The 12,708-nt window shown below is 34.9% G+C and overlaps 3 protein-coding genes and 1 pseudogene across 3 annotated transcripts; 1 reads left to right on the forward strand and 3 right to left on the reverse strand.

Annotated features, from left to right (window-relative positions):
* Positions 1-3,857: 3,857 nt before the first annotated feature.
* Positions 3,858-6,910, forward strand: LOC106443312 (histone deacetylase HDT2-like). Its single transcript, XM_013884883.3, has 3 exons — positions 3,858-3,984; positions 6,178-6,248; positions 6,348-6,910. Exons 1-3 carry the CDS (start codon positions 3,972-3,974, stop codon positions 6,750-6,752), a joined length of 489 nt encoding a protein of 162 aa, XP_013740337.2. The 5' UTR covers positions 3,858-3,971; the 3' UTR covers positions 6,753-6,910.
* A 1,619-nt stretch (positions 6,911-8,529) lies between these two features.
* Positions 8,530-11,285, reverse strand: LOC106441603 (annotated as a pseudogene).
* A 180-nt stretch (positions 11,286-11,465) lies between these two features.
* Positions 11,466-12,071, reverse strand: LOC125581326 (F-box protein SKIP19-like). The gene has a single exon (XM_048746557.1). The coding sequence runs from the start codon at positions 12,069-12,071 to the stop codon at positions 11,529-11,531; it is 543 nt and encodes a 180-aa protein (XP_048602514.1). The 3' UTR covers positions 11,466-11,528.
* On the reverse strand, positions 11,466-12,708 carry LOC106443311 (F-box protein SKIP19-like). Its single transcript, XM_048746556.1, has one exon. The coding sequence runs from the start codon at positions 12,633-12,635 to the stop codon at positions 12,240-12,242; it is 396 nt and encodes a 131-aa protein (XP_048602513.1). The 5' UTR covers positions 12,636-12,708; the 3' UTR covers positions 11,466-12,239.

Below are 12,708 nucleotides of genomic sequence, written 5' to 3' on the forward strand. Positions count from 1 at the left end.
GTTTATTCAAGATTCTAAAACTCTGAGCATTGACAACATAAGGCAAAACTTAAATTTCTTGACATGTTTTGATCTCTGACTGATTCCATGGAGCTTGGTCAGGATTTTTTCGGTAGAGAAAAACAACGCATAATCACATTTTTGGTATCTTCCGATTTTCAGTCACTTACTACATAAAACACAATATTAGAATCATATATATAGTAGTAGAAGATTGTGAAGAAGTATTTGCTAGTTCTGTGCTGTCCGAGTTTCAAGATAAGCCCAATTACTCGTGGACGTGTTAGGATTTTTGGCACTTGTTTAAACAGTGAGAGAACGTGACATGACATAAAGACTCACGTGTCAACGGTTTTATTGAGGCCGCACATGGATTGTGACGTCGTCCTATCGGACAGTTGAGAGAACTAGTTTTGTTATAGAGAACTATTCTCGTGGAAAATATATACAATGAATAATAGTTGATTTAATCATTGTAAATCTAAATAAAAGTGGTGGATGTCATATAGCAATTGTAGGTTATAGCTTTCTCTAACGAATGAATTCTGTACATGGTCCTGAAAATGTAGAAAACGAATCATGTCAACAAATTTCTATGTGTTCTTTACTTTATGCACTTAAATACTTGCACACAAACATATTTTCATAAGAACATATAAACTAGCCACAAATCTGTTCTTACAGATTCAACCAAGATAACAACCCAAGTCCAAGGTGTGGACTTCCTTTGGCATCTCCTAGCAACGAACCACAGCTAATATTGGTTGTTTACTATTGCTGCTTCTTTTTGTTTATCTACTAGCTACATTAAACTTATTGTAATGACTAATTTAAATATATATTTCATGTGTTATAAGAAAACACTACTATTATGACTTGCGATAAGCTTAATCCGAATTATTTGTTTTATATAATATACATTTTAACTTTAGTAAATCAAAGTAGATAATGAGAGTCTTATTGCGCTATTCATACGTAGATAATGAGAATGGGTATGTTGTAAATCTTGCTAATTTCATTGGTTTAGTTGGTACGTAGTGGTGTTTCAAAGAAAAAAGTTGGTACGTAGTGATTAAGTGGATGATGGAAATTGTGGTTTTGAAAAACTAGAGGATGAAGGGTTTGTTGCAATCTTCTTTCCTTGCAACCTTGCATCTTCTAATTTTGCGTCCACAGTCTATATGGTGAAGATTAGTGTTGTAATATGTGGGTGGAAGGGTTCCAGCTGGAGCTTCTACCCTGGGTTTGATTTCCTCTGGCTACCTATAAACCCTTTAAGTGGTAAGAAAATTCGGATTTCTATAGGTCTCTTGGTGATTAGTCCTTGAGCCTAGAAAGTTTTTGGAATCACACCAAAATCATCAAAATAAAAATATGTAGGTGGAGGGAGAGTTAAATTTAAACTATCATATATGAAAGGCTAATGACAGAAAATTTATGGTTTGTATTTTTTAGCTTCTTATCCTCACTTTAAATGTTAGTTAATTGCTTGGATAGATGGATCCTATAATCTCATCTCACCAATGGATGATCTAACCACAAACATAACAATATTTATGAAAATTACATATTAGTGTTCATATGTTTCTATTCATTTACAGTTGCAATCAGGACTAAAGAGCTCCTTTCTAGCATGGAAGCAACACCGAGCAGAACCATCAAAACTAATCATCAAGGGAGCAAACAATAACGCATCAGGTTCAATCCATTCCCTTTGTTGTCGAGTAAGGTGTTGTTCGTTTGTCCATCTGTCATCTCCATTCAAATGATCCATTTAGATGATTCATCCAAATGATTCATATAGATGTTATTTGGGACTGTTCGTTTCTCCATCAAGATGGTTCTTCTAGATGAATCATCTAAATGAACTTATGTTTGTTTGTTCATCTATATTTTATCTAGATGGGTTTAGTAAACAAATTATTTATATACATATTTTATCTTTGTTGAACTATATTAATTTTAATTAATTATCTAAAATATAATTATTTTACAATATGGTTTTTGCGGGAAATATAATTTTGCGATTTTATCAGAAAATATATTTTATCGATTTACGAGAGAAAATACAAATTTTGTGGTTTTAGCGAGAAACATAAAGGGAAAAAACGTTTTCACGATTTTGGAAGGAAAAATATTTTTACAGTATTGGCGGGAAATACGATGTGTAGTTTTGACGGAAAAATATGTTTTCACGGTTTTGGCAGAAAAGTGCATTTTCATGGTTTTTACAGGAACAATATTTTTGGTTTTGACAGGAATTTTTTTTTTAAAAGTCTTTTGTGGGAAATGCATTTTTGTTGTTTTGGCGAGAAAATGTATTTTTGCGAGAAAATACATTTTTATGGTTTTGACATGTAAGTGCATTTTTATGATTTTGGCAGGAAAGTGCATGTTTGTGATTTTTACGGTAAAAATCATTTTTCAGTTTTGACGGAAAATGTGTTTTGTGGTTTTGGCGAAAAACTGCATTTTTGCGATTTTGGCGAAAAATGCATTTTGTAATTTGGAGAAAAATGCATTTTGCGATTTTGGCAGAAAATGTTTTTTTTCGTTTCGTCGGGAAACTGTTTTGTTTTGGTTTTACCAGGAAACTGCGTTTTGTGATTTTGGTGGGGAAAATGTGTTTTGCGGATTGGTCACAAAAGGCATTTTTTGTTGTTTTGTCGGAAAATTGCATTTTCGCGGTTTTGACGAAAAAATGTTTACAAATTTGGTGAGAAAAATTGTATTTTTTCGGTTTTGTTAGAAAAATGCACTTTTGTTTTTTGGCCGCAAATGTGTTTTTGTAATTTTGGCGAGAAAATGCGTTTTTACGATTTTGGCGGAAAATGTGTGTTTTGCGGTTTTGGCGGGAAAATGCATATTTTGTGCTTTAGACGAAAATGTGTTTTTACGATTTTGGTAGAAAACTATAAATTTTTGAACTTGGATATAAATTTTTGTTAGAATAAAGGTAAATTGTCATTTATTATTTTGGACATGTTCATCTTCATCCATATGCAGATGCACCAACTGAACTCATATGGATGAGTATTACTTAACGTTAAAATTTTAAAATTCATCTGGATGGTTCATGTGGATGATGTCCATTTCAACACTAAACAAACACATTTCTCATCTCTATCGAGATGTACCATATGGATGGACAAAAGAACATGCCCTAACAAAACTGGAATAAAGATGGGAAAGGTATCAAACTTTGGTCATGTCTAGAGAAGCTATAGAATGACAAGATCACAGTCTCAAATGTTGTCTCTGTCACGTCTTCTCTCTTCCATTGCCACTAGCTCTCTCCTGATAGTAGCTCAGACCTCAGCTTCTCCTGGAAAGAAGATCAACATTGGCTCTGGAATACACCCGTTGGTGAAGTAGACATGGTTTTGTCGCTTTAAGTTCATGCAAAGTGTTCCAATCTGGTTGCAAAGACTCTTGTTTTGTCTTGAGTATCTTCTTTTCTTTTGAGTTTTTTTAACTTTTTTGTACTTTTTGGTTGTAGCCAGGGTTTTTTTGAATTTTTGTAATATTGTATTATCTAACACAAATATATCTATGGAAAATATGTTTAAAAAAAAATAAAAACTAAAGATCTTTTTTTTTTCTTCTGCTCTATATTCTTCTAATGAGGAAGATAATCTTTACTTTATGAGAATAATCTATTATATTTGACTCTGGAATAGTTAAGTTTATTTTTTCCAATTATGAATATATGTAATTAATTTTCTAAAATGTGAAATTTCTCGGAAACCATAATTTTTTTTAAATGAGGCAATATTCCAATAATTTGAGGACCCCAAACGGTGTCGTAGAGACTCGGCTAAAAGAAAAGCACTTGTAAAACCTACCCATCTCCCTTATAAATAACCCCAAAACCTCTCTTTCTCTTCCGCCGCCTCGCTCACTGCAACTTTCTATTTCGCAGCCCTAAACTCCTATATCTTTCGAGAATCTCTTTCCTCCTTCAATCAACAATGGAATTCTGGGGTAAGATTTTCTTATCTCGGCATCTATTAACTCATACTTTGTACTGTAACATGTTGAACCATGTGTCAATACTTAGCTTTAAGGGTGGGCACTGAACAGATATCCTGAATTTTAAGGATATCCGTGATCCGCTCCGATCCGTACGGATAATTGATTTTTCGATTGGATTGGATTCGATCTGTAACTTTTCCGATATTCGGCGTTCCAGATATCCGGAAAATCCAGATAATTTATCGGATATCCGATTCGATCCGCTAAAATAATTTAATTTTAAAAAAATAAAAGGAGAAAAAGAAGATACATAATATTATTTAGTTACAGAAATTACAAAATCTACATACTTTTAAAAAAAATCAACAACTAAATAATTAATTTAGTGAATAATAATATTATTAAACTTATATAGATATATAAAATTATATATATTATATAATTTTATATACATGTATTTACATATGTATATAATGATCTGATCGGTATTCGCTTTAATAAATACTAGTATTGTTTTTCCATTAGCTTCTTTGATTGTTGATTTCACGCTTGATACATTGCTGAATTATTCATCCTAATGAAATTAATTGGATTTTTCTAGACCCACCGTGTAGGCACATCCCTTATATATTAATTGAGAAGAATTACAATATTTTTTGTAGCCACGTGTCATCACTAAGATAATTTTTAGAGAAATAGGTTGGTTCATCTAAATATATAATAATCTTTTTATTAAACTAACCATAAATTTATTATTATTTTTGATTATTTTTTTAAATAAAAATTACGGAATTGCCTGATGTGGCTAAAATATATGACAATTAATGATTTTAAATAATAAAGATTTAATAAAAAATAGTGTATGTTCTATCATATTTTTTTTAATTTCAAACTATTAAAATAAATTAAACAACCATATTAACCATGTAATAAAAATTTAGATTTTATGTATATGTTTTGTTTTGAATTTTTAAACACGATTATAAATTACTAAAACTATTAAAAGTCTAACATTCAAATTTTGTAATCCATGGTTAAAATTTTTTGTTATGACAAGATACAAATGATTACAAATTCATTTAATAGTATTAATATTAAAAAAAAAAAATATATATATATATATATATATTAAACTATATAGCATATAAAAATTCATAAATATTTAAATTTAGAAAATTATTTCGAACATTTTTTCTGATAAAAACTTTGAACCAATATTGACAACCTAATTTTAAAAAACATTATAAATTACTAAACTATTAATCCCACAATGAAAATTTTGTTATCCGTAATTTAAAATTTTTTGCTATAAAAATACTAATGATAAAAAAAAAATATGAGTAGAAAGCATCATTCAATAGATATTAATGTAAAAATATACTATATATATATATATGTTAATATCATTTATTTTTAATTATATACCATATCAAATATAAAAAATATTGTTTGGATTAAAAAATTTATTTATATGTTTGCACCAATTTAATTATATATGTAATAGTTGTTGACATTTTAATTATTTAATATATATTTATTAATTTATAATATGTAAAAAACATATAATACATAGAATATTTTATATATATATATATATAATGTTCATGCCTTAACCTAGTATCTATTTATTTGTTAATGCATATATCATAAAGAAACCACATGATTCCCAGTTTTTCAAAGCACGTGTAATCCAATTACTTCCTTCACCGTTAGATCTCAATATCTCACTTTGGATAGCAACTATGAAATCTCCAACGTATGATTATGTGGTCTTGAACGCGTCTTTCCTGAATACGAAATCAATTGGCTCGGCCATCATCATGTCCTCACCATATCGATCATAAATGGCAGGACCAATAATTTCTTTGTAAATAATTACTTCACTTTCCACAAACGCGTCTTTGTCCTTTTAAAGTTTATGTTCGTTTATAACCTGTTGAACCATGCATGTCCATGTTTAGTTTGTTTAGATGTTTATGCAATGTTCGGCGTCCACATTAACTCTCTTAGCTTGTCCTTTTAAAGTTTATGTCCAGGTTATAACCTTTGTTTTGATGTTCTTGTGGTAACAAGTAGTTTTTGTTCTTGTGCAAACTGACCTGGTTATAACCTGTTTACTTAGATGTTGTGGAAGTAACAAGTAGTGTTTCATCTGTGCAAACGGGTTCACAATTGATTGTATTATTGGGTATATGTAAACAGGAGCTAAAGTTGAGGCAGGGAAGCCACTTAAAGTGAAACCTGATGAAGACTATCTCATCCACCTTTCACGGGTTGCTTTCAAATACCCTTATTAATTAACAGTTCTGAAAGATTCATGATTAGTTTTCTTTACAGAGTTTCTTACTTTTCCTTTTTTTAAATATGTGTAGGCATGTATTTTTAATGGGAAGGAGGGTGAAACTGCTCTCTTGGACGTGACTGTTGATGGGAAGAAGTTTGTGATTGGATATCTTTCTCAGGAGAAGATTCCTCAGATCAACTTGGATCTGTTTTTTGAGAAGGAGTTTGAACTCTCCCACTCATTGGAGAGGGGGAGTGTCGACTTCACTGGCTACAAAACACCCGACCTCGACGAAGATGATGATTCCTCTTCTTCTGAGGATTACTACACTTCTTCTGACTCAGAAGAAGAGGAGGAAGTGATGGTCCATTCAATTATCACTGCCAATGGAAGTGCTGGAGCTGCTGCTTCGAGTGTTGCCAAGCCTGCTGAAGGAGCGAGTGTTTGCACCTTGTGGATGGATGTGGACGAGGATGATTCAGCTGATGAGTGAGATTATTCTGGGGATGAAGAAAAAGTGACACCTTCCTAACTATTCCTTTTGATTATAATAACTGAAACTGTTTGCGGCAGGTTTTGCCCTTTGATATTGACTCTTGTTTGTTGAAAATAATGCCATCTAGTTTAATGGCAGGAAACTTATGGTTGGTATGTTTTAGCTCTTTATAATCATCTCGTTAAACAAGTTATCCAACCGGAAACTGACAACATAAGACAAAACTGAAATCTCTGGACAGGTTTTGATCTCTGACTGATTCCATGGACCTGTGTCCTGAATTTTTGGTAGAATCACATTCCAATTTTTAGTCACCTATTACATAAAAACAGTTTATTGGAATCCTATAGTAATAGAAAATTCAACCAAAATCACCACAACCCAAGTCCAATCTCTAGGACATTGGACAAGAAAGCATTTTAAAAACAATGGACAAGAAAGCATTTTAAAAACAATGGATAGAACTACTAGGGTCAAAACAAAAACATGAAATAAATAGGGGAGAATTTATTAATTATCTGAAAATGTTTTTGAACATAAAACACCAAAAAGCCACTCACACTTTCACGGTTACCTGTTAACATTGAACCTCTCATGGCAAATAACGACGATTCATCCGAACTCACTGAGTCACAAGAGGACCTATTTTAAGTAGATTATGGATTCTGAAGCTTTATATTTAGTAAAGGGAGTGACAATGCATGTTAAATGATAGGGCATTAGAATCTTTCTAACCACCATGTTTTGAATATCTTCACTCTGTTTTGTTAGCTTTGTGATAGATGCTGGCCGTAGCTAATTGGCGCATATGTTTGTAAACAAACCCACGGAAGTATCGCCCCTCTTGCTTTAAAGGGGTTGTTGGATTTATTTAGATCAGTGTCTGACCTTGTCTTAGTAACCGTCATTCAGTTTGAACTATATGTTTCGCTTATGGAAAAAGAGAGAGATGTTGGAGAGAAGATACCAGGTTGGAAATATGTATGAGACTTGAGTAATATATAAGGGACTTGAACCAATCCATTAATTGCCAATTGGTTTTAAGTTGGAAGCCCAAAAAACTTGTCATGGTATCAGAGCAGACCCGACACCCTAACCCATTAATCCGGCCTGGACAGTGGCTCGATCGTCCCACGAATTGATGGCCCAAAGAAGGCTCAATTCCTTCGAGATTGTTAGAAAAATAAAGCATTGTTTCGGAGGAGGTACGATGGATTCTGCGAGATTAATGGTTATATGCACCATTATCTCGAAGGAAGGTGTTGGAGAGAATATCCCACATTGGAAATATGTATGAGACTTGAGTAATATATAAGATACTTGGACCACTCCACTTACCGCCAATTGGTTTTAAGTTGGAAATCCATGAAACTTGTGAGAGAGAGAAGAAGAAACTGCGAGTCACCTGTTGATTTGAGAAGGCAACTCCTTCAGAATAGTACCACTTGATGGCTTTAGGGGTTTGGGGTTTGGGAGACCCAGTCCAGAGAGGGAGATGAAGTCTAGGCGGAGACTTCGCTCAGTGTTCATGACTTTTGGAACACTCGTTTGAATGAAACATGTTGGCTATAATAATTAACCATAAAGTTAAATGGAACCTTCAAATTTATTGCTACAAGTTCCAAACTTCCGACAAAACCATGTTCTTGTTATGACCAAAGCTCACAAAGACATGATAACATAGTTCAACAACAATCAAAACAACAAGTCCAATCTCCAGGAATACTACACTACAAGTCTTTTTAGCGGTCCACAAACTTCGATTCGACATGTGCTAAGATCGCCACGGCAACGAAAGGAGGTCCCATAAGACAGTATCTTCTTCTAGCTTAGAACGTTTCCAACGCACAACGAGTTTCTTTAGGATCACAGAGTTTTCTGCAAAGTAATTTGCTAGTTCCATCAAAACAAACTCTGCCTCGTATCTGCTTTTTATCTCTACAAACTCGAGCGATGACAACAAACACTGAGGAGGCACGGACGAGAGTGCTATTGGAAGCATGTCGGTTTTTGAATGAGTTAAATCCTACAAAAAAAAAATTACATAAAGATGAATGAATACACCAATGAAGTTAAGAATCTATGTAGAGTAGGGTTGGAGCAAGTCACCACCAAGACGATGGATTTTAGATTTGGGAAGCTTTCAAGAAAGGTTGGCAGCATTCCCAGGATATCCAAGTGTCTTAGACAAACCTCTGCTTCCAAACTGGACAAGTTGCAAAACTGAGGAAACGGTTCAACTTTAAAGTAGTCGGAGATTAACGGCTTACACAGAAGAAAACAAGAATGTGGGTGAGCACAATGTCGTTTACATGTGGACTAACTTCCATAATAAGCTCAGAGATGACCAGATCCCTAGCCGTTGAGATACATCTGAAAAAGTTACTGACCGTTTGTTGCTGTGATAAGCAACCTCCATATCATGAGAGTATGTAATACGAACGTCGCCAACAAAATGGACCTTAACTAAGGAACCCAAATTGCTTATGAATTCACTCGGTGCTATTTCGTTGTTATAGTTCAAATACTTAAGTCTAGGGGCATCAATGAAAAGCGCCAACGTTTCCCAATCAAAATAGAAAAAGGCATGATCACAACCGCAATCATGTTCTACTCTAAGACTTGTTATTGTCTGAGAGTGCACTCGTAGAACTCTCACATTATCATCCAACTTTCTAACAATGCTCAAATCTTCGAGAGCTGGACAAGACGAGATAAGTGACTCTATACCCGTATCACTGTCATACATGTTTTCGTCTAAACGCATAGTCTTGAGATATGGCAAAGAAACAGAGTCTAAACTACCAACGAATACCCGATTGAGTCTTAGGTAAAGGAGCGTCTCGCAGACATAGAGGCTTACGGGCATCACTTCCAAACGCTTACGAGAGACATAGATATACTCAACGTCAACATGTTTAATTAGTTTACGCCTCGCCACAAAGTCTACCCACCGCATGACGCAAGGCTTATTATTCTTACGTTTCAGAATCTTTAGCTTGAGCTCGTGCAAGCAAGACTTCTCTAGGAACCTGTCGACGAAACCCACAAATGCATTGTACTCTGGAAACTCGGAAGAGCTCAAATCCAACTCAGAGATCAGAAGCCACAGACTTTCCCACCTATGGGACAAAACACTAGTTCTCAGGAGATAAAAAAGTATCTGAGATATCAAAGAGTCGGGTAATTTGCTTATCATATCTTCTCTTGCAGGACGTTCGTGGCACACTCCCTTCACTTTCTTTTCATCCATTACATCCGCTCACAAAACTGAATCTCAGAATCTAAGTATGAGCAAGAGATAATCAGAATCTCGAGTATCATTCAACACAAATAAAGTCCCAAAAGGAGCGAAGAAGGTGAAGTCACCTGATGAAGGCCAGAGACGATGAAGCGTCGCGTGAGAATTTCTCAAGAGTTACTACTTAGCACTTACTACCAAAAGATTGTCACTTTAGAATTTAATCCTTTTCGGTTCGTTTTCTTTTTAAAGAAAAAAGGGCTAAACCCTTTTCTGTTAGTTTCTTGTTAATGTTTTCTACTTATTGTGATAGAAAAGTATCTTAACTTGAACAACCAACAAATGAGGATAATGATATGCTTGATCTTGCTTTCGGGCTCACAGAAACTTAAACTCTCTCTCTCTTTTCTCTAGAACCACAAAGAAAAAAACAAGTTTCATCTGTTTTTACTCAAACTAAGTATCTATCACATGTACCTAGAATATAAGAACATCATTATCCCAAAGACCTCTTTAGAGTCTTTTAATTATTTTTAATACTTTTTAAGTAGTAAATGTAAGTTAAGAGACTTAGTTAAGAGATTTCAACATTTATGTGCTCCAATGCAAATTTCCTAATTAAGAGTTCTTAAAAAAAAATGTAGAAAGTGTTTTTGATTATTGGATGATCCAAAAAAAAACGGTAGGTGCAGATTACAAAACCTGTATTTAAGCATCTTAAGCTCTCTGTGATGTGTAGTTGCCATGGTGAGCAGAGAACCGCTCTCTACAAATGACTCCAGTATTTCCATCCCTAATGCAGCTCCTTCAAGCGGATTAGTTCATGCTCCAACCTGTCAGATAGCACCAATCCAACAGTTTACACCAGATAACTTACTTCATCTAACAACACAAGTGATCTGCTTGTTGAATGCGAGATAATCTCCTGCAAGTTAACCAGTAAGAAAAACACTGAGACATCTGTTGACCTGTGACAGAGACAGGAAAACAGACTTACACTAATTTGCTTCAAATGACCGGAGAAGGTAGAAAGAGACTGCAGCAAGGACTGTTCATCGCCAATATCAGCATAAATGTTGTCAAACCTCCGCATATACACCTTCCCTTACTTTATTTAGAACATTGAAATCAACATATTCAGCATCATAATGTATTCAATGTGTACATGAAGCTGCCAAAGACTTAGAAGCCAAGTCATTGTAAGACCAGAGCTTGATGGTCTGCGTTTGTCCATCCCTTGAGCCACAAGGAACTTTTGCGGTTGATGGATTTGTTCCAAAACCTCGTTATTTTTAAGCTACCATACAATGGAACATTGGAGTCTTGGAGATGATTAATGTTTCTTTGAGATTTTTGATGGGTGTTTTCTGAGAAAAACAGTGTTATAACATATCTTTAGTTCTAATATTCTAGGTAGATGAAACAACACATATTCTTGTGTTTATAAAAAAAAGAAAGAAAAAGACACATGACACGAATGACCTTATAGAAACTACTTTAAAAGAGATAATGAAAACATTTCACCACTGCACCTAGAAACGCAGATCGCCGTACATATCATACGGGTCATCATAAACATCATACGGGTCGTAGTCAGAATTGTCACTGGCACCTTCGAAGTCATGATAACAACTAACATTTGGCATGAAGCCATCTTCAGATGCTCTCATCGTATTGAAAACCAACACTTCTTCATATGGGTAATCATGAGTAGAATCATTAGGTCGTCTCAAAACTTTGACCCTTTCGGAACACCGCTTCTCCAGATCCCCGACAATGTTAACGTTGAAACACTGACGTAAATCAAGATGTTCCAGGTTAAGACAATGATCAATAATGGCGTTTAAACCAGCATCTGTTAATTTGTTTCCGAAAATCTGGAGGTTGTGAAGTCCAGGCATTGTTTCAGCGATAGCTAGAGCATCATCGTCGCCCTCGTTCGCGGTACGAATGTCACCCAAGCAGTTTAGCTTAAATGTCTTCAGATTAGGACAAGACTGGCCTACAACTCTGAGAGAATCTCCGGACAGTGTGCTGAACGAGACATCGAGTTCTTCAAGCAATGGAAGCTTCATAAGTGCTTCGGTAAGTCCGTTGTTTGTTATTTGAGAGCACAGTGCAAGTGTAAGGCTTCTCAGGCTACTTGAACTGAAAAGAATTGCGTGTTATTGATAAACAAAAAAGACTGAAGCCAAGTAAGATACTAAGAACGCTAAAAACGCAAAGCATATTCACAAAAGAACTTAGCAGCACCAGCTAGACCTCATGAGAGAGAGACAGAGACTTAACCTATCAGCTATGTAGTTGAGGAGAGAATCAGTACAAAAATACCAAATTTCAATCTCAATCAAGCCACCCTGGCTACGATCCACTACGTGACGGCACATGATCTCGCGGTCGTACCACAAGTTTCCAAGGTTATGCATGACAATCTTCCGCCACATAGAAGGGTCTTTACAGACGCGACGCCAAGACGTACACACTTTCTGAGCGTTTTCCAATATCTCAACCAGGCTGAGCCTTTGCAGGATGGATGACGTTAGTTCAGACGGAAGCTCCGCCCAGTTTTTATATTCTCCGTCTTTTATTACCGGAGTCAAAGACGGAGAAGACAGAACCAAGGAAGAGGAAGAGGCCATTTTCTGTGATGGTCACATTGTCTCTCATGTCCATTTAATAGAGGGAGTGGAAGTAGTTTCAAGTTTCAAGACT

Source organism: Brassica napus, chromosome C2 (assembly GCF_020379485.1).
Source record: "Brassica napus cultivar Da-Ae chromosome C2, Da-Ae, whole genome shotgun sequence".
NCBI lineage: Eukaryota > Viridiplantae > Streptophyta > Magnoliopsida > Brassicales > Brassicaceae > Brassica > Brassica napus.